Below are 23,418 nucleotides of genomic sequence, written 5' to 3'. Positions count from 1 at the left end.
ACTTAAAACACAGTATTTTGTCACATAAGAAAACACCAAGAAAAGGGGATAAGGATAAAAACAGTTGTACATAATTGCCCGTATTGCCAATCTCATACATAAATATGCAATGCTTTTTTTTTTTTTTAAAAAAAAAAAACAAAAAAACACAGAATTATTCCAGCTGATCAACAGGAGAATTTAAGAGTCTTAACTAAGCTGTACCTACAAAAGGTTAAGCTGTTTGGAAGACAGCAAGAAAATGGAAATGCTTGTTTCCAAAACTCAAGGAAAAATGTATTAGTGAGAGCAGAATACTGGCTGCTGCATTTTGATACCAAAACTGGATATTTATGAACAGGATTAATTATATAAACACTGAGTAACTTCGTTACCACTGACGACAACAACACTGGAGTTTGTTTAATCACAAGAACTTTTATAAATCTTTCCCCTACAAACGCAGAAGGGAAAAATGCCTGGCTAGACTTCAAGTGGCTTCTTCTCCTAAATTACTGATTCACAACTTTGGTTTCCTATTGAAATGTCTTCTCATTCTCATTGAACTCAAAATTTTAATACACTATACTCCTGGTTAAACCAACCAGGAGACTGACAGTATGCATATAAGATAAAAGAATGACCAGACAGGATTATCTTTAGTAGATTTTCCCTTTCATTTTTTCCCTGACTTGTGTTTTGCACCCCATTACATTGATATTGACTTGCTTTATCGACACAATGGAATATTGTTTATGGAGAAATGTTTTGTTTTGTTTTTTAAACACAACACAGAGTAAAATGTGCTTTTATTAGTGAAGCATATTTTTGTGAGTTGTATCCTTCACAATTGGTACACAATACTATCAGAAAAGTGTTCTGAAATGCCAGCAAGAAAGAAAATTTGACCACTTTGCCTTTTGGCATTTGTCATCTGTTACAGACAGAAAGAGCATCCTAGATCTGAGCTTACACCACAGTGCACTGCCCTGGCTCCTGTGTTAGCAACATGGCAGGATCACAGCAATGCTCTCATCTTACTGTTTAGCTTCACACATAAATTTCCAGAAGAAGAATTAAAAGCAGGAATGTCTGTGACGCCTGTCAAAAGTTCAAATATTCAGAGAGGAATCTTGTCCTCTGAAGCACTGTAACACAGCATAGCCTCTCTGCAGTCTGGAGTTCTGCCCCTTGCAAAGCCCATTTCTGAGAGCATCGGAGGATAGTGCACAACCTCAGTCGGACACTATATATCCTCACCTGGATCTGTAGCATAACAGCTTGAGAGACCTCCTCCTGACTCCCACAGATCAAGACTTGCAAGTTTACAAACACAGCTAAGGCTGGACACGCCTGGTAAACCTCACCTGGACTTGGAGGCATTTTTCCCCTCCCAAAATTCCTGTGTTATTTGCTTCCTCCAGTGCTGTTTGAAGTGTGAAGTTTTGAAACTTTCCCCTGTTCCTGAACAACCCACTTTGGTGCTATTTCACCTGTGGAGGAGTAACCCAACTGCTCTTTAGCAGGGTACAAGCAGCAGAAAATCCTCTGGGAGAAGACAGCATTGTTCCACCACTGTTCCAGTCCATTGTTAGACTGGAAAGGCTTCAGACCTGTGATTCTGTAAAAACAGTTACTGTGGAAACAATACATCAAAGAGGTGTGCAAGAACAAATTGACTGCATGTTATTATCTATCACTATTAATACTGAAACATTCGATGAGCATTAGCTCATCCTAGCTAATCGCAGATCTTGTAAGAATTTTTGTTTGCTTCCAATGAAGGAAAAATAGTGTTTTTATCTATATAATTTAACATTTCTGTTTTTAAAAATGGCTTGATTCAGTCTCTTCTGCATTCTAACTGCAAATGGTAACTGAAAAAAGCAAAAAAAAAAAAAAAAAAAAAAAAAATTAAATAATCTTGGCATTAAGTATTGTTTCTGTACATCAGAAGACCCTCATCAGGAGATGGAACAAAGGCTCCAGATTTCACATACCAACTCAGGAAAAGAAAGCTCTATTTTCCAACAGACATGAACCAGGTAACATTTCTGTCCAAATCCACAAATCAGACTAACTATAGGATTTTTTTGTTTGGTTGTTGTTGTTGTTGTTTTTGTTGTTGTTTTGGTTTAAGATAAATAATCATCATTTGGCTAGCAATAAAATTTTAGCTGGAAAAATATGCTTTTTGGTATCCATTACTCCCTGCCCTCCTTATCTGACATTTTAAATTGTTTTGAATTTGTGAAGTAAATTCCCTAAGGGCTGTCCTGCACTTTAAGAGACAGATTTTATTAATTGAAGACAACAAATCACTTACAGAAAATAATCGTAACGTAGGAAAGGCCCAGACAGGGTTGTACACTAAAAATCTCTTTGTAATTGTAGCCCCTTTAGACAGGCATAATCAATTAGAAGTGGTCTGATTTTAACCAGTTGCAGACTCATTACATTGCATTCCCGTTTATGTTGATGAAAATCAGTTTCAGCCTGTGGCCTGGAACTCATATACAGCACTTCCTGGGGCCCCTTAGATAAACACATCAAGAAACAGTTTTATTTGGATTTGTCCTTCACCCTTTATTCATTGAAACAACTTTACAAATCAAGATTAAAACAGAAAAATTGGCTCACAACCAGAGATACACATGTATGAGTAAGATATTCGATCTCAGAGAAGTATAAAGCTTCAGTTAATAATTATTCCTTACAGAACATTTTAATGTGAGACTCAAAACATTCATTTTTAACTGCTGAGTTCAGTCTTTCTTTCACTATGTCATGGGACACTCAGGTTCTAGTTAATATAAACATATTACTTCTTCACTTCTGAAGTGCTTCTGCATTTGATATATAAAACTGCCCCTAATGTATCTTCAAGTGTTCAAAAACATATTTCCATTCTAAGTTCTTACTCTCTGTAGATACTGCCTGAAATGCATCATTTTAAATTTGTATAGGAATGAAATTTTTAAGTAAGACAATATCACTGATTCTGTGATTCTAATGAACTGTCCCTCAACAGAGAGTGTCTGCAAAAATAATTGCTCCCCTTCTAGAGAAACTCTTCTACCATACAGCACCCGCATTCAGAACACTCTGCATGAGCTCTGGAAAACAAATGAATCCAGTACAGCCCGTAATCCAGCCACAGCATGCTGCAGTCCCTCAGGCTCAAAGGGCTATTCTTCACTGGTCAGGGGCATTGAAAAAAGAGAGGAGTTTCCTGGCATGGAGAGGTCAATAGAGACCTTTGCAAATGTGCAGCAATTATTTAAAAAACAAAACAGACCAAAATCTAAAGAAAATGGAAATCGGAAACGAGTGATAAAGGATATAGGAAGCCCACTAAATAAACAAAGGAAGAGCACTCACCTGGAAAAGGAAATACAGAAATAGAGTTGAGGGGTGAGTGATGAGAATCATCAGAAGCAGAGGAAAAAAATTTAACATGGAGAGAACACAAAAAGACTGGGATGATTCACATCGCAAGAGATGAAAAGGTAGAGGATAAGGATTAAAAGAAAAGTGTGAAAACTGATTCCAAAGAGGAGTTACTGTTAACAAAGTAGTTGTGAAAATCAAGAAAGATGAGCATGAATATGTCAAAAGGGACTTTTTGGGCTGTTTTTTTTTTCAGATGTGACACAGAGCTAGATTTTTTGTTTGTTTGTTTGTTAATTTATTACAAAGGATAATCACCAAGGCCAGTGGCATATCAGGATTGACGAAAACTTAAGTAAACATACATTATAAGAAGGCAATTACTGATTATAGGTATAATCCACCCAAAATAAACATTAAGGAGTCAGGAGAAAAACTCCTCCCTGCAGGCAGGCCATGTCGAAACTCCTTTCTAGTGTGTTCCTCCCTATACAGCATGTAGCCCATATCTAAGTCACACATGGTGGCCAGTAAGCGATGGAATGAGAACTATGGCTGTAACATCATCTGGAAATTCCCTTTACTGATCAGTAGACCTTGGCATCTGGGACCCATGTGAGACGCTGACTCTTCACAGGACATGAAAAATCTGATCCCCAAGAGTCCCATATCGCCCTGTCTTCCTCTGGTACAGTGGAACCCACATGTGAGAGTTGTTTTCTCTATATGTTAAGTTTATTAAGGGCTAGATTCTTACATCAGCCTACCTGAACAAGCTCTTTCCAGACACAATCATCACCAACTCATCTTCCAGACAGCTATCACTCTTTATGGGCATGTGGTAGTGCCAGTGCTACCCAACACTGAGCAACTGCTTGAGTTGCATGTTCACAAGAAAGCATATGAACAGCAAATATGGAATTAAAAGCAATACTTCTACCAAAGATCTGAGTAAAACAGCACCTGCCATACACCACAAACAAAAGGGATTAGTTTTAAAATGACCAGCCCTCAAAAGAAGACTATCCGAAATGAAGAACTCTTCTAATGCATTAAATGCAGTATTATAGTTAGTCACTAATAATTTTAATGAAAAAAAGGAACTATTCTTTAACTGTCTTCCTAGACTGATGAGGTAATTCATTATTCTGTTGTTTTTAAGAACTGAACAGAACAGGCATGCAAGGAACCTAGTTACACCTGGCCTAAAGTTGCCTATACACAGTCACACTTGGAAGGGTATCTCTTCCTTTTTTTTCCCCTATAGCTTACAGTACATTTTGTGTTGTTGCAAACAACACCCTGCAATCATTAAAACAGCTGATAATTCTGATTGGTCCTTCAAAAAACTTGACAGTGATAACAAATCAATGTAAAAGAGAAATTCAGAGAAGTTCTCCTAGTTCTTTCTTATAAAATTTCTAAATATGAAAAAATGCTATTTGTCTGAAAGAATTCCAGGTGTCTCAGAAGGTCTCCATGGTTTTGGAGAAAGATTAAAGCAGGAATGTTCTGTGGTTTGTTTGTTTTTACAGCCTTGGTTCAGCAAAACATTTTGGGAAACTGGAGGGCATGTTTTCTGTGGTTACACAGTTCTAGAATTAGGAATACTGCAAAATCATCGCTTCAGGCTTTGACCCAGAGCAGTATCCCATTCTTCTCATCACCGGTCTCCAGGACTCTACAGAAGACACAATAACTGGCCATTTTATATGAAGCAGCTAGATCACCTGAGGGACTCCAACACTCAGTGGATACCACACGTACAAGTAATATATTATTGTCTCTCTAGATTCAACACAGCTTAGAAGTTTCCACATAGATATTCAATCTGATTTCTAGAGCAGCACATCTGACTTACCTTGCTTCTGGAACTTTCTCAGGTGAGTACTCAGCATCACAAGGACATCGAGATAAGCAGCTCTGGTCACCAAACAAGGATTTGGCCTATAAAATCAAATTAATTATGATGAAATACATATATCATCCATGCTCAGAAACAACCAGTGAACCAACAAATTAGAAAAATGCATTACTGCAAGTGTCACTTGCTAGATGGACTGCCTTAAGTCAGTTTTACTTAATTAATGGAGATCAACTATTCATCAAATTAGATTGCATGTGCAGAATGATTAGGCCAAGTTATCTAAGCTTCACATCCTGGTCCACTACAAATGACAGTTTCCCTAACAGAATCCCAACACCTTTCCCCATCCAAATCTCAGTTTATATATTTCATCATTATTGGATACTTGATACTTCAGCTTGCCTTGGAAAGCCTTTATTTTGTGCATGGTTAACTTGTGTAATTAAATGCATTAACAAAAATAAATCTTCAGCTACTAATGTTTTCATTGTTTTTATGATGACTAGCGAGACATGCATGTTCTTAAAATTAGATTTATTTTTTTTCTGGACAAGAATATAGGGGATTTTGTGCATATAATAAAGATTGGTAAGAGGCTACTTCCTGTTCCATCTCCTCACACAACAAGTGATAAATGTTTTCTCTCCAATTAGAAATGTAAAATGAGGTTAATATCTTTATTTTTCTTTATATTATTATCACTGTACGTTTCAGCCAGGAAAACCTTTCCTGAAGTATTACTTTATATGTGAACAGGAAATCCAGTTCAAAACAGAGAAATTATTCTGATGAGTCCAATGGGACTTGCTCTAAAACAAAACTTTCAGAATCAAGAGGCACAATCTTAAAGTATGACTAATTCTGTTCAATATTTCATTTTTATTTTATCTGGCACTTACTGTGTGTGTTTATCTTGACATTTGAAGCTCTTTCAAAAAATTGTTAATTAGTTACGTTCCAGCAAACATTCTGAACTTTGTAACATCTTTAAAATTCAGGGAAAAAAAAAAAAAAGTTTTTCAAGAAAAATATGTGATCATGACATGAAAATGAAAGGTCTGAGGATCTTGCGTAGAAGTTTGGCAGCTGTATTTGCCTGGGGAGAATTAGCCTATGTTCATGTTAAAAAGACAACTTCTGCCAGAAACACTACTCTCACCTTCAGTCATCAACTCAGTAACAACCATGAACTACCTATGCTTAATTCCATGGTCTACACTATTAGGTATAACACACAGTCAACTACAAGCTACTACTCTCTTTTTTAACAGATTTTTTTCTTTTGCATAAACAGTGATTTTTTTATTATTATTTTTTTTTAACTTCCTTACTAATGAAGGACTCATCCAAACTCCCCAACTCTTCCATGCTTGCCTCTTACCACTTGCCTTAAAGCACGAGAGCCAAAAGCCTGCCTGCAGAAAAGATGCAGATCAGTAAGAACTGAAACCATGAGAAACCAAGGCAATTTCAATATGGCCTATTTTTGAAAAGCTGTATTAGGAAGATTTAATTTCTGTCCACATTGACTAAACAGAACTCTTTTCTGTATCTTGGGTATCCAGCTGTTGGCAGATCTACATTGAAAAAAAGAAAAAAAAAAAAAAAAGAAGCAAAAACTACCAACAACAAAACAACCAAGAAATACTCTCAGGTCTCGGAAGCCAAACCCATGAAAAAAGGGAGAGACAGATGAGTCAAAGCCTTAGAAGAAACTGGGACGTCTCCGATACCTGTAAAATGGATGAAAGCAGCCATGACAGATTTAAATTAAGATGAGGTTCATAATGGACCTACTGCACTTCAGCTCCTTTGAAAAGCTTGTTATTCACTCACTTCACTGGGAAGAAAAATTCCAGCTCACAAACCTTGTCTTGGGAAAAACATGGCTGATGCAACCTTTACTGAAGAAGTGACAGCAGTAATACTGACACGTTTTTCATTCTGGTCCAGCTTTTAAGCATTTACTACATTCTGAGTACACGCATATGCATGTTTTGATTTTGAAATGAGGCTTTTTCAGCTTGGAACATGCCAAATGTTTGTTCTTGGCTTGCTCCATCGCTCTGGTGATGCTAGTGAATTCTCGGCCGTATGCGCCAGACGGACACAACAGGAAATTCGGTTTTCCAAAACCAAGAAATTTCAGCGTTGTTCAGACTGTAGCAGAAAGCTCAGTCTTCAGGACAATCAGATTTTGATTTGCATAACAGATCTAGGAGCCAAAAATCACATGCTGGACATTTCAAATGATACACTGTGCAGTATTTAAGATGACCTGTTCATGCAGAACTTAAACAATGAGAACGGAAAGAGTACAAGATGTTTCTGGTTTAACGCAGATACCCAAATAAACTGGTGTTCTCGTAAACAAGCTTTGAGGAAATCTGTCTCCAAACAAGAAAGTCACAGTGGTAGCAAGGGTGGGAGCTCTAGCCATCTGGAAAAGTGTTCCTTCAGTTGTCCAAACCCCAAAAATTAGCTCACTTTCCTTCCAACCTGAATATTAATGGAAATAAATACATCATACACTCACTCCAGATGATAAGCTGCACCTGAGCTAGAGACTGGTAGGACTCTCATATCTCGGGGTATGTCCACACAGAAATTTAGTGTGGATCTCAAGACACTATATTGTACTTAGCAGTAGTGTATAATTAGTAGTACTGTACTGGCACTACCACGTGTATGTACTACTAGCAGGCTAGGGATGTTAGCAGAGAGATCCACACTGTCCTTGTTAAGGTAATGTTTTGTCTAGCTTAGGAGGTAGGCTGGTGTAAGAACAGCACATTTGTGAAGTCAAACAGCTGTAGTACTAAACAGTACTAACATTACTAAAGACCTCGTGCTCATTGTGTAACATGTCCAGAAGCCTCAAAACACAATTTTCAGAAGTTCATCACATCATTTTTTGTTTTTCTTAGGATTCACTTCATAGCCAGCCTACCGCAGGGATCTCACTGAGCTCTGAAGAGTGCTCTACAGTTTCCAGCACTGCTTCAGGATGCTGTACTTGGCTGTTGACTTCCCAGGTGGCAATATAAATCAGCTCACAGAGGACCACTGAGTTTCATTTCACCAACAGCCAGTATGAATATTTCAACATAGATGACTGAAGAGAGGCCAAAGGCTGTCCTGAGGACTGAAGTCAGTTTGGGCTGCACTGAGTAACAGGTAAAAAAGGTAAGCACCGTCACAGGCTTTCCCTGCCAGGTAGAATGGGAGAAGACATCTGCAACCTTCAGAAGCACATGCAGAAACTGAAAGGATCATTGCTTAGAAAGGATCAGGCCCAGAAGTAATGAGTTTCTAACTTCATAAAGAAGAACAAAACAATGACAGGAGAAGCAGCTGTATTCCCAACTAGATCATCATGAAACTCAACAGAAGACACAAGGTGACTGAAACAAATGAAGTCAAAAATGCTGAAGTTATTAAAGATTTTAAAGGACCTACAGATTTTTTTTTTTTTTATTCGCCCAAGGTCCAGTGTAACAGTATTTTCAAATTGGAAAAAAATAAAATAAAATATATATATATAAAAAAAAATATATATATATATATATATAAAAGTTATTCAATTATTTTCTTTTATTTTTAAAGGTGTGGCTGAACTGCAGATACTAATTTGAAAGTACAGTCATTGCTTTCCGAACTATTAATTTTGACACATTCCAGCAGGTTTCTGGATTAGACCCTGAAAACACCATGTTCCAAAACTGGCCAATTTCTTATCATTAAGGCTGAGCAAGTAATTGGCAATGAGGCTGTCAGACTTTGCAATATCATTTTAAGTTGTGGTATGTGAATATAAAATTAGAAAACACTTGGAAGTTGCTTGCAGAAAGAAACCTTTTCTTAACTGTTTGAGTCCAGGGATTTATTTATTTATTTATTTATTTATTTTTTAAGATAAAAGGGTTAACAAAATTAAATACTCTTTTTAAATTCATGAGCTCGCGTTCAAACACCTACAAAGAGGACCAGTTAAAGCAGTCACAGAATACTGTGTCACTGGAGTAACAGTAAGCTATGTGTATTAAACAAGAAGCAGACTGGTAGGTGAATCAGGAAGCATACCCCTCACAAGATATTCCCTCTCTGTAAATGTAAATTTAAATCACCATGTCCAGAAGTTTCCCGTGCAGTATTGCATTTTGGTCCAGCTGGCTTTGGAGCCTTACAATAAGGCTGGGTCTGGTTTGATTTCTGTGCCACCTTTACCACCGGCTGCACCTTAGGCTAGTGCAGCATGCAATCGATCCTGGACTCTCAAGAGGGGGAGCTCCACAAATATTATCTTTAAAGGTTTGATTCACCTTCTACAACTGAGTCATGCTCAATTCAAGGTAGTCACTGGTTTGCTGACTCTGGACAGTAAATCTGACACAAAGCAAACTGGCATTTATTGAAGCAATCAGCAGTATTTGGTTACAGACTTCCTGCTCATACACAGTTCCAACTGCATCAGGAACATATGGCTTAACTTCTCATACTCATTGTCTTTTCTATTACTGCTCATTTTAAAGAAGATCAGCATTAATGAATTACAGAGCCAATTACCTTCTCTTCCAAGGGAAACGAGGAAGAAAGAACGTGGAGAGCTCACCACGTTGGCCTCGATTCTGTCAGAACACTGGGAAAACAAACTAAATTTATAGCCTCTTGCTCCTCTACTCACAAAGGTCTGAAGACCATCAAAATTTCTACATATAAATGAGGAAGGCCAAGGCACATTTATGTAGAGCAAGTACTAATGAATTTTTATGCACAGCTTCTGAAGATTCCCATTCTCTTCTCAAAAGCCCGAACTTCCAACAAGGCTCAGTCAGATGACTAAAAAAGACAAATATTTGTCTCCTGGAACGTTCCTCTTTTTCCGAAAGAGCATCACCTCACTTAGGTATAAACAACAACAGTAACAATAATAATATCACATTTGTTACATAAGCAAGACAGATACAAGTCACTGATTATGAAAACGAAGTTGGTGGTGTTAATAAACTAATACCAGTTTTCAGTTATTCTATACTCAGTGGAAATTCAGTATTTTCCAAAGAGGCAGAGCTCTTTGCTCATAGTTTTTCCTCATACGGAAACAGATGTTGCATAACTACTAGCAGAACAAGAACTATAAACATACAGCAACTTATATTTACTAAACATCTAATGACATAAAAATCAAAGCATATTTCCTCAAACTCAAGCGAACAAACACTTGTAATGAATTTCAAACGCTACCTGCCAGATGATGCCTGTTAAGCAAAAGCCCCGAACATCTCTCCTGTGAGTTAGTTACACATACCTTAGTGTACTTATCTAGTTATCCTAGGGACACCCAAAAAACATTTGTGGAAAAGCTCTGAGAAAAGCTCTGCATTTTGCAGCTTCCAAGCTTTTCAGAGTCAGAGTGATTTCAATTCTTCCAACCCGTGCTGATTTACGAATACAAGCTAATCTCGTTTGTTAAACTTGAATTTAATATTAAATAACTTTAAGGTAATATTAAGAACAAAAATTCAAATACATCTCCTCCTAATAACATGCAATAGGTGCATCACCTTTAGTCACAGTAAAACAATATTAAGTGCACAGGGTATCAGCATCATTTTTTTTTTCCAGAGTAAAGTACAGTGTTTATGTTTATTAGACTTCAGCTATGTCTAATCTACGCACTCACATTTGTTACCTGCAGCCCCAATCTTTAAAAATTGATGATGCGATTTTGCTCATGAATCAAGCTAATGTAGAACTCCGGTCAAAATTACACAACTTACAAAGCTGCCTACAAATCCCTGTATTTCGTCCAAAACGTTCACAAGATGCTCGTAAGTGTCTGGGTAAAGAAACCAGTGCCAGCAAGACTACAAGGGCAGCTCTTCTGAAGGCCGATTCACTGCTGCCTTGAGTACAAGACAATACCCATCCTTATGACTTGGGTGACTGTTTTCACATTGGTTTTCAAAGCGAACATGACCTGCCTACTCCTTACCTGGTCTTTAATGAAAAAGTCACTGTTGCTGGAATGCCGTATGTTTCTAGAGCATTTGGAAAGGCTGAAAAAAAAAAAACTAAAATTCCTGAGAACACTCCTTTGTGGCATTAAGCTTTTCAATAGTGTTTTAGGAAAAGCCTCGTGTTTAAAGAAAAAAAAAAAAAAAAACCTGCAACAGCTAAACACCATGCTGTTCTTCTGCTTAAGTAATGTATTATTGTCTAAAAAAATACTCTAACATCTATTAAGTTTAATATTTCAGCTGGCAAAAAAAATCAGGTTGTTGCAGTTGAATTTAAGCCCCAAATTCTACTTTCTTGCCACCAGTATTAGAGTTTTTGCTTCCAACAGACAAATCAAATTGGTTTCATAAGGACCATATTCTATCAAATACGCGCAGGATACTTCAAAAGCCTTTGCACAAGTTCTTGTATTTCTGAACCTCAGAAACTTCTCTGGCAAGTCGACATTTTGCATATGATGGAGACTGGAATTCCATCTTTAGCCGTGGTACATGAGGGAAGAATTCTGACTGAGGTCCAGCATGTCCTCACATCAGCTGGTATGTATGGACAGCATCTATGCAACTTCCTCTTTTGTGATGCATCTTCCTATTTTGTGCTTCGCAGCCTTCGTCTTCCATAAACTCACCTTTTCAGCCTGGCCAACTGGTAAGTAAATTTGAGGTTTACAGTATATCTTTTCTCCCTATTAATTTCCAGCTCACTTCTTCCCGAAGAATGGCAAATCTCTGCCAAGTATTCTCTTTCTTTCCATGGCCTGATTCTTCTTCTGTGGAGCCTGCAATTTGCTCCACAAAAATACAATTCCATTTGAAGGGATTTACTCTGCTACATTTTTTTCACTAGTAGACGCTTATGCACTCTACAATACAGCGCATGACGTTCAGTTACATTGTTGGGAATATTTTTGTAGGACTTAAATTAGGAAGGGGTACTTGACCATTTAAGACAGACACAAAACAAACAAAAAAAAATCCCAGCCATCTCCCTCACCAATTTGTGAAGACCTGGATTAGAATCATGAGCTAAAAATCTTCTAAATGCATCACAAAGTGCATCTCCTGCGATGTTTGAATCTTGATGAAGTCAACTCAACCTAACCCTTAGGGGGTAGCCCACAGGGAGTTTTATCCTTACAGTGTTGCTGATGAAGCAGGCCAAGCTGGCCTTGTACTGACCACACAGAGAGATGTGGAAAATAAGCATTTGTCACTCGTGGAGACCACAAAGCTTATGGAAATCACACCTACACATATAACAAGTAGCTGATTAAAAGATAAATCTCCTAACGTTTTGGTTAGTAGCTTTTCAACTCTGCACTAGTCTAAAGACCGTTTTTTTTGGGGGGGGTATATTTCCTTAGAAGGCAACCTTCACATTTTAATCTATTTACTCTTGGAGCCCATGCCACGTAGCATTGAAACAACAATATCAAAAGATGCATGGCCTTCCTCTGTTCTTCTTGAGGAGACATTAATAATAGATTTAATTATTAAACTTTGGCCATAACAGTTTTAACCATGTAATACAAAACCAGCACATCAGTGAACATCACGGCCAATAGACCTAAATGTTAATGGAAAGCATTTTTAAAAAGTACAGCAAAAAAACGAAGCCTACACTACCAAGTAATCCTTGCTGAGTTCCTGGAAGTGCAGGAACACCCGCACAGAAATACAAACATCGAGTAACAAGGCATCTGATTGCCTATTTGTGCTGCTGATATCTTCTTGAAGTAATTACCATGCGAAAAGCCCCCTTGACTTGCTAAAAGACCTTCCAAGGCACTATAAGAGTGACTTGCTATAAGATCAGCTCATCCTGCATTATAGCAGACATTTATTTCTCCCAAGGGAAAGTTGCTGGTCTGGTGGTTTAGGTGGGAGGATAACTCCAAAGCCAGATGAGTACGTTGCTGTAATGTCAGTTTACCTGGTAGGTGCATTGTGATATCACCAAGAACCGCCTGAGCTTCAACTATTAAAAAGAATAAATAAAAAAACTGTGCTCTGGTTGTCCTTGGTGAACGATGCTGGAAGGGTGTGGGGTTTTTGTTGTTGTTGTTTTTAAAGCATACCAGATTGATAAAATAATCCTGTTTTCTTTTTTGTTCCCTTAATGAGAACCACCTGTGATCCGTTAGCAGCCTCCTAAAAATATGAGAGGTCAAACAAATCCCATGTGCAAATTTAATGAATTTTACCTAATTAAAACTCTGGTTTACTTATTGGAAATCATTTTCAGACCTAAGCAAGGATTTATGCCCTAAACCTGTAACTGTAATGTTTTGTGCCTACTCTGGACATTGCAGTGGTGGAGAGAACACATCTTCAGTAACGTTCTTCAGTTCTTAATACTCCCTGACTTTGCATATTTAAGCTAGGAGCATACCTGGGAACAGGAGTCAAAGAACATTTTATCTTATGCAAAGTACATCTTCAACTCCAGTCTGAAGTTAAAACATGTCTATACTGATATCCAAAGCAAATGTTCCAAACCAAGCAATCATCAACTGAATAAATAAGCAATTTGTAGCTGTCTTAAGGATACTAGTGAAAGGGTGGATTTGGAGCAGTGCAGAAACTTGCCTTAGTCTGCTAAAAGCACGTAAGGTCTAAATGGAAGCCTCCAAGAATACATTTATAAAGAACGACGTAACTGTTATGACTGTGCTCTCAAAAGAAGTAATATAAAAGACAAACTACACTAAATTAGGCTCATGGCTCAGTAAGTGCAGATTAATAAATTACCACTGCACACCTGATGTGCAGCAACTGCTCACACTGGTATGCTTAGCTTCCAGCTGGAACAGGACAAAAATCATTCTCCCTCGATGTTTCACTTGTGTAAGAGTGTACACAAGAATTACTGCTCCAGCCCAGCTGACAGAAAGCAACCTCTTGATTTAAAACCTTGTAAAAAGATTTCCACAGAGGCAGGCTCAGTCTTTAGAACTATTTTCAGATTTGAACGCAGCTGTGTAATGCATATAGACCACAGATCAAAGATAACTTACTTCTGAAAGTATAGATTTTAAAGACAGATATGGAGGAGGGGAAAAGTTAGAAAACAGGAAGGTGACAGAGATGGTTTTTGAAGGACAAGAAGGTTTGTCCTTCAAAAAAGGACAGAGGGCTTCCTAGGCAATGGGGTCTATCTGAAGAATTGGTCAACTCTGCTAAGGAGTTCTTCTTGCTTGTTGCCTTTTTGCTGTTCTGAAAAGTTTATACACCCCTTCCCAGCTCCCAAATAACATCCTCCTTTCAAAGGGGCTATTGCAAACCTGCAGAAAGTCCATGGTCACTTTATGTCTACACCTAAATGTGCCTGCATACGCCTCTGGAAACTCTTTGTGCTGCTACTGTTAAAGCACAAAACACTGTCTGCTCATTAGAAATGACCTGCTGTCTGGCCAAAGAGACAGCAAGAAGAATAAAGACATATTTGGGTTACACTTCTTGAGTCACTAAGTCCTGAAACCATAGTGAAGCCACAAGCCCAAACATCCTTAGCAGGAAATCCCTCCTAAGACCGATTCCCTGCCTGCTGTTGTTCACATAACCCTGCCAAAAGCGGGTGGGAAAGGGGACAGAAGAGGCTTGGTGGAACGCCACAGCCATCAGCTTGGTAAGTTAATGTATTCTGTAGCATTATAAAATGCACGTGGGATTTCCCTCATTCAAAGCACGTCTAGCTGGACCATCCTGCAGCCAGCATGGCTGAGCAGCAAGTACCTCAGCTGGCAGTGAAGCCGGGTTTGAGCTCAAGCCTTGAATCGCTCTTGCATGTGCCTGTTAAGTGAGCTTGAACCTTGTGCCCCTCTGTCAGAGGTATTTCAGAGGCCCACTGGTATTTCTGACAGCCCCATCCAGGACGCAGAGGGCTCAGAGCAGCTCAGCAGAGCAGGGGGCACTGGGGTCACAAAGCGGGGTGGGTGCACAGCCGGCAGGCAAGTCGTGCCAGACCAACCAGTGACTCTCTGCAAAATGCAAAGCCTGGTGGGTTTAGACAGGGCTACTCCACACTAGTTTCAGGAAAGCAGCCCTAAAAGTAAACTTTCCCAGCGCAGACAAGCTCTCAGCTAGGAAACGGCACATGACTAGAGGTTAGCAGCATAGATTATTTGACGTCTGGCAGAGCCTCAAAGTCTTTTTCTCCCTCCTGTGGTCTCCATTAAGAATGTGGGGAGGTGGAGAGGGGGGAAGCAGACTGAGAGCACTGTGGAAGACAGCATCCTACAGCAAAGCTGTGCAACGCCATTTCACAATTTTTCCAATACCAATATTTTGCCATGCCAAAGGCTACAAGTGAAACAAGACAGGTATTTCCGGGACTTCTGTGCAGCAAATCACCAGTTCCAAAGGCTGCTCTTTCAGCTCTCTGTATTTATGAAACAGAAGGCACCTCGAGTTCGCCTTGGAGCTCCTTGGTATGCAGTTGAGCTTTTTTTTAAAATAAAAAAAAAAAATTCAAGTTTTTATTTTTAAGTCACATGAAAGAGCTTTGAAATCTTTCAAGGGCTGATTATTTTTTGAAGCCTTCAGTCTGCTTTCCGCCACTTCATTCCATCACCTCGGTCCTCAAACAAGACGTACTTCATGCACTTCGGAACATTTGTTCTTCTCAAACACCCCGCATCTCTCATCTCTGCAGAAAAATACAACCAATACCCGAGGTGGGGGGGAGCAATAACATTACTGAACCACTTTAAACTCTTTAGACCAACAAACAAATCCATTTCCAAAGCAAAATAAAAAATACCAAGTGAAGGTAAACCTGTAAGAGAAATTTCAAGTTTCTCCTCAAGAAGCGGATGGAAGACAGGGCTCTCTCATCCAAACATCAAAAACAGAAATACTGCTTTTCAATACTCAGAGAAGTTCGTATTTAAAAGACATGCACAAAACAACAAAAGGTGGAAAAAAGATGCTTGCTCTTCTGACTTTCTAATATATGATACAAAAGGAGAAAAAGCAGCCATGTCACATTCACATCTTAAGTCTCCCTTAACAGACAGAAAATACCAGTGGAAGAAAAATTACTATTTTTTCAAAATTCTGTGTGGGGAAACTGAGCCTTTTTTTAATTCTCTAAAGCAAAATCTGATGGGGGCAAAGGGAAGGGAGGAGACAAGTATGTTAACAGGGAATAATGCAATAGCTTCTCAAGCTATTTTACACCACTGATCACAATGTGAATTAAGTTCTTGTCCTGCAAAGGTAGAACAACCCAATAAACCAAAACCCACCGACCCCCAAGTTCAGCAGACAGACGGAAGATCATTGCTTTCCAAGTGTCATAGTCCTAGAGTATTCCGACACTTCTTACATGGAGTAGCTTCCAAACCTGGATTATTCTTGCCATGCTCCCCCCCAGTTCTCCAGCACTGTTTTGAGGTGAAAAGACCAGAAGTGGCACATTCCCGCTGCAGCTGTACACTGGTGGATAACATGCTTTGCTTTGTTCTCCTTCTTTTCTTTACCATCAATTTTCAGTTTCCTGTTTCAGTCTGCCTCTGAGCACTGCACTAGTATTTTTATGGAACAAAACACATTTATCACTCCGAAGTCATCTCAGACCACCATCACACCACATGCAAACTTAGACAGATATCATCACTTTTTCCATGCAACTTTCATCCGTCTTGCTATCATCATGATACTCAATCTCCTAAGACTACAACTGGCTTTTACTTTTGCTACATTAAATAATCACCAAATAGAAGACATTTTGGCACTGCTTCTTCCAGGTCACTGATGAGTTAAGCATGACAGATCCTAACAAACCCCTATTGATCCCACCATGCAAGTTCAACATTTTACTCCTACCTTTCGTTTCCTCTTGTAACCAGTAATCTGACGATTCAAAGATCTGCACCTTTATCTCTCAACTGCTTAATCTCTTTAACAGCCTTTGGTAAAGGATCTTGTCTGGTGCATTTTGGAAATCAAAGCAGATCAATCAGATCATCTTTATTTATGTGTTTGTTAACTCCCCCAAGCAACTCTAACAAGTTAGCAGGGACTACCTTTATAGAAAACACACTGGCACTGTGCAATACGCACAGTTGTATGCAAAGCGACCTCCCAAAGCTCCTTCAAAACAAAACAACAACAAAACAAGCCCACCGCCCTTCATCACAGAGCCGTTCTGTTCAGCTCCACAGAGCAAAGTACCAGTGGTAAAGCTGCACACTGAAATGGACACAGAGGGATAGAGCACGTACTAATGGAGCCCCTCACCTCCAATCCTTCTCCCCCCAAGCTAGCCCAAAATCCTGTATGGAATATTGCTAGGAAGAGTCCAAAAAACAGAAAACTTTCACTTTTCATCTGTATTTTTAATTTATAGCAAACCCAATCCCCCACCCCCCTGAATTCCTTGAAATCTTACAGAAGGTCGATGTTGGCCTCTTCCTATTTCCAGTCTGTGGGATCCATCACACTCAAATACATCAGCACTGAGAAGCACACAAGGCTGAGACACAAGTCAAACAGTACTAGGATACTCACTTGACAGTCCAAGAAAAATAAGCAATTATTATCGTTATTGCTATTCTTAATGTTCCTCTTGTTGTAAATAGAAGTTATTAACATTACTGAGTTTGATTGCGTAACATTACCAAATGTCCTTCTGAATGTTACGATGTCACGTCTATTGCCCTCCTTCAAAATGACTTTGACACAGCTAGAATGCTGCCATGACAACTACCAAGCAAAGCAACAGAAAGGTGAAAACACCAGCCTCAACTCTCACTTGGTGTGAATCAACTTCCCTTCAGTGCAGCTATAATTACATTCTACCTGAATTCTCAGACAGATCTACGGCATTTTCTGAAATTTCCCTGGATATTCCTCTTGGGACAATCATCCTTGAAGTATAATTCTCAAATTTTCGTTAAGTTATTATTTGCATCTTGCAATAGTCATAGTAGCCATGACTAATCTGAGGGAAGCTGCCAGGTTCTCTAACCAAAACTACCAGGAAATACCCCACATTCAATATCTTTTTTTTTTTTTTTTTTTTTTTTTTTTAAATCATACCACAGTGAACATGTTTATCTTGAGTACAAACTTAACAGGCAAGTAATTTTTTTCAGCTTTATTATTTATTGTAGTCTTAAGGTGAAAACACATTTGGAAGCAAATTTGGCTACCAAATATTTCATGGATATTTGCTTCCCTTTTTCACATAAAGGAAGGGAGAAAAGGGGAGAAGGAGAAACCAGAAAACACATCCTTGCCTCAGTGTGTCTAAGGACATATGACTGTATGGGCTTAGAGAGAACGATCAAGTACATTAGAAATTTGCAAAAAGTGCTTCTGTCTAAAAAAACCACCACCACCACCACCACCTTAATGTAGTGTTGCAAATCTATATGCTTTTAACATATAATTTGGGAATTCTGGCAGAAAGACATTAAATGTATATAAATATATATATATGTGTGTGTGTGTGTATAGCATTAACTGTATAATTAAGAATGTATGAATAAGAAAATGATTTTTTTTTCATAGAAAACAGATAGAGAAACTATATCTATTTAGGCAAATACTGATTCCATGTACCACAACTTCAGAGAGAGACAGAAAGCATTTCCATTCAGGATACTACAAAAAAAGTTAGTACTAATACGACAAATACCTTAAAAAGGTGAGTTATGAAAAACTACTTTGAAAACATAGAACTTTTAAAAACAACAGTATCTTGCAGCATGGGGTTCCACAGCTGAACTAAAATTACATGAAAATCTTCATTATTTTGCTTATTTCAGATCTGCCACCTTGCACTGGAAGGCGTGCTAACCATCTGTTTCCCTTTCCATGTGACTCGCAGCATGAAAAATGTTTTCCATGTCATCCCCCAGTTGTCCTTTTTCCAGGCTAAAAAACGTATCTCAGCACATTTAGTCATTCTCCATCTAGAAACCATTCTGTAGTCATCACCAGTCTTTCTACTGCTCCTCATTTCTACTGTACCTACTTTGGGAGTTACACAATATTCAAATAAACACTGGCTACTAGATAAACTAAGTCAGGACGTCTCTTCTTGGGCTCTACTGAGAATCAAGGCAACTTTTTTTTCCACAGTGCAAGGTCAAGATCTTTCTCTGAAGTGGTAAAAATCTGCTCAGAGTTGACCACATTTGCCCAAATAAAGTTCAGACTGCTTTATTCATGAGCATCATTTCACAATTACTTACACCAAGTTTTACCTGCTATTTTGTCATTCTCACTCCCACTCACTCAGAAGACATTTCTATCTCTTGAAGATCAACTAACTCAATTCCCCCAATTCACTTAACACTGGCAGTGAAATGCTAATCACCTCCCTCCTCCAAATCACTTGGATTTTGCTTTTGACGATCACAAAGCAACCTGTGCTTCTATCAGAGATTTTCACTGGACTACACTGGTGACTTCCTTCCACTGTGCAAACTGTACTGGAGAATATTTTACCCACTTACCGATGCAAGCAACTTGTGCTCCCCTTCCATAACAATTGCTTTCTTTAAAGTTTTTGGTGAGGAACATTCAAAAGCAATTGCTAAGATCAAGTACATTTCCAACAGAGGGAAAAAAGAAAAAAAAAAGCATGTTTCTTGAGTGCAGTGTGGAGCCCATCTGAAGATGGCCTTCTTTTACAGAAACCTAAGGATAATGTTCCCAGAGCTGTCTTGGATTGTTTGTGGCCAGCTAAGTACTTTTGACAGTTTCAGCAAATGCTATAACATTTATCTACATCTCTTTTTGTAAAGGCCAAGTCAGAGAACATAGCATTAAAATATGCATAGTGCATTTTTCTTAGCCCAGAAGCAACATTCATCCTTTCCTCAAAAGGGTTGCAACTGTAGACATTCTCATCCACAATGTTTTTGTTTGTTTTTGTTTTAAATGACTGGACTACAATATTTAGCTGAAAATGAACTAAAAGAAGACTGAAAAATAAGAAAGCATTTGTAAAGAACACAGATGTTTTTCATCCCTTAATATTTGGAAAAAAAAATCTGAATTAAAAAAAGAGAACCTAAATTTTACGCAATTCTTAGAGAAATAAATACACCCACCTTTCCAAAATAAAATAAATGAGCCCAGCCCTTAAAACATTAGCAACCTATATATACAAATATACACACATATATCTTGTATCTTGTGTTTCGTCTTACCTTTTAGCCAACCACAGTTTGGTTCCTATACAGGTAATGATGTCACCCAGTCCCCGCTGAAAGTCTGAATTAACAAACTGTTTTGATTCCAAGTACGACTGCAGCAAGTGAAAAACCTAAATCAAAAAAATCAAATCAGTTTCTAGGCACTGCTTTTCCTCCAAACAGTTCAAATGAAAACCACCTGCAAAATGAACAACTGTTATTCAGGCAAAAACATGCATTCATCTGGCATAAGAACAGATGGAATCCCTAAATTGCAGATTCTTTAAAATTCCCTTTTCACAGCTAGTAAGCAACACTACACAGAAGTGCAGGAAGATGCTAACTAACATCCATGGAGCAAACAGAGCACAGCCTGCTGAACGCCACTACTACTGGCCCTCGCCAACCTGAGCATCCTTCAGCTTTCCACCTTTTCCTGGTGCCATCTGCTCGCCGGTGCCAGCAGAAGCAGCCGTGGAGCACGTCGGCAGCCTGGCCTGCTGGAGGGGACGGGGCTGTTTGCACTGCACGAGTACAACCAAGGAGACAGGCGAGGGTGGAGAGCTGCAGCAAAGGCAAATGCCACATAAGTCAACAACGCTGCTGAGAGGAGCTTCTGCTGAATTACAGCATAGGTGCATGAGTATGTGTTAGCCATAGGAGTCTGCTAGAATTAGTCAGGGAAACTGTGCAAGAAGCCGGTTTGGTTTGCTGAAGTAATTGGTGCCGTGAGTCCTGACTACTCTGTTCATGGCATGAGAACTTCTCCTGCAGTACAAAACCAAAAGACAGATTCCAACAGCAAAATGAATACAGCTGAATCTTTAGTCAGCGCATATCAAATACCTACGGCTGCCAAACCCAATCCAAACTTAAAATTTAGGCATTCAGGGACCCGAAGCCCAGAGACTTTACTTAGGCTCTTAAAAGCGTGCAGCACCTCGTACTCTAAACCCTGAGCAAAGAGCTTTTCGGGGGCAGAAGAATTAGCATATATAACTGCTCCAAAGCCTTGACAGCAAAGTTTCTTCATTCCTGTCCTTGAGATCCTTCATTCAGGGCTCTGGGCAAGCACAGCAGGCAGATGGGTTCACAGGAGAGGAGGAGGCTCACACTATTTTCTTCCCAAGGACAGAGCTGGCTGAACTCCCTGCACAGGGCTGTGGAAGTCACTGTGCTACCTCCTCCAGAGCTTCTTGTAAAAGCCTGCTAGGCAAATCCTACCCTCATGAAGGAAAATATTCACGATACCAAAATAGCAAGCATGACCTGTAGCCTGGTCAACAAAGCAAGTAATTCCTGTTCTTTGAGATCTTTCTGTGCTATTTAAAAACAAGTTCCCCAAGCTATGTAAAATATGGGTAAAATGGAGTTTAAGGAAAAAAAAAAAAAAAAGCATATGTTCATCTGGATGTATAGTCATCTAGGTTGCAAGGATGAAGAGGAAATATCAGATAGCAGCTGAAAGCTGATACGAGGTGCAGAATGGAGACGAGCTCTTGAGGCCAGCCCCAGCAGGTCTCACCCTCTGCATGGGAAGGAGAGCGTGTGACACACTCCTCGGGCACAAGCCACGATGTCCACATCATCCTACTCTGCTTTTACCTTTCCTGTTCATTTGTGAGTGAACGGTCAACATCCACCTCCATGGAAAAACATGGAGATAGATGGGGTGGAACTGCAGCCTTGTGGGAATGACCTTGTTTGACTTGAGGAGTCTGGTGCCCTGGTAGCTTGGAAGCTGGAATTGGAGGAGCAGGGTGCTACCTCTCCCTCTTCCTTTACTTCATCTTACAGCCTCCAAATCTGAAGTTCTGTTTACCTGCCTGGGTTAAACACATAGATAGACATGACAGTTTCTACATAAGCTGAAGAATTATGTCCTCCGTTGATTACATACTGCAACCAGTGACATTAAGAATTTATGACGCTTTAGAGATGTTACAGATTACTTCTAAAAATGCATACACGAGCATTTTATATGGAAACCCTTAACTTGTGAGAGTATGAGCACTTCATACTTACAAAGTAGTGATTTTATGGCTAACTGATCAAGTGGGGACCTGTGCTTCGCTCTGGGAAGAAGAAAGCCTTTATATCCAGATTTTTACATCTTAGATCTTGGTCTCCCACATTCCAGCTGTCACTTGCTCCCAGGGTTATTTTTTGTTGTTTGTTTGCTTGTTTTGGAAACACAAGAACTGCCGCATAGCATTAACTTGACACAATTTCATCTGCGCTATTTTTTGTGAAATCATTCAAGTGGAAGAACAGCTGCAGTAATTTCAAACAAGCACAGGAACAGCAGAGATGTCAAGAGACTATCTAATCCACACAAACATTGAGGTAGGGTCTAAGCATTCTTAGATGAAACAAATGCTTGCCTGTCCTAATATCTTGAAACCAGCCAATAAAGCAGACTCCAAAACATTTGTATGGAAACTCTTCAAGTGTTTCGCACACAAAATCCAATCTCTTGAAGTAAGGTGTTCCACTCCCACCCTTGACTTTTGCCCTCATGGTAAACAACTGCTCTCTGGACGCCGTTCAGTTGGTCCAGATTTTTTCCTAGTGAGGCACTTGCTGAACAGAGAGATCCAACTGGGGCCCCTCATGACAGGAACAATGAAACAAACTCTTCTCCATGTGTTAACAGGTGTTCTGCATGCAAGAGACATCCTGGAATGACAGCGGTTTGGTTTCTGTTCATTTTGTTCCCAAATCTTCTGAACTCCTCTGTACTGAGCACCATTTTGCTGAAAGATTACCTTTCTGATTTTCCCAAACCCATTTTAGATTTTGATCCTTCTCTACAAAGCACTCTGCAAAAGTATAAACCTGCAAATATTTGAGAGTTTCACAGGAGATCTCCACTTTGAATCCTACTCATGAGCCTGCTCTTGCTGTGCCGCTGTCTGCTTACTGTGCACTATTATCTATTTGACATTAACCTTTTTTCATGAAAAACAACGTACAGAGTTACCATGACTGCTAGTTTTTCTGTGCATTT

The 23,418-nt window shown here is 39.1% G+C and overlaps 1 protein-coding gene across 1 annotated transcript in view; it reads right to left on the bottom strand.

Moving 5' to 3' along the window:
* THADA (THADA armadillo repeat containing) overlaps positions 1–23,418 on the bottom strand; it is a 161,199-nt gene that overhangs the window by 42,927 nt on the left and 94,854 nt on the right. The window contains exons 30-31 of the mRNA XM_032184350.1: positions 20,424–20,539; positions 5,231–5,316 (exon numbers count right to left, since the gene is read on the bottom strand). Coding sequence (XP_032040241.1) covers positions 5,231–5,316; positions 20,424–20,539 — 202 coding nt within the window. The remainder of the gene's footprint in view (positions 1–5,230; positions 5,317–20,423; positions 20,540–23,418) is intronic.

This window comes from Aythya fuligula, chromosome 3, assembly GCF_009819795.1.
Source record: "Aythya fuligula isolate bAytFul2 chromosome 3, bAytFul2.pri, whole genome shotgun sequence".
Classification (NCBI taxonomy): domain Eukaryota; kingdom Metazoa; phylum Chordata; class Aves; order Anseriformes; family Anatidae; genus Aythya; species Aythya fuligula.
Note: the sequence above shows the minus strand (reverse complement) of the source record. Positions and strands in the feature narration are given on the sequence as shown.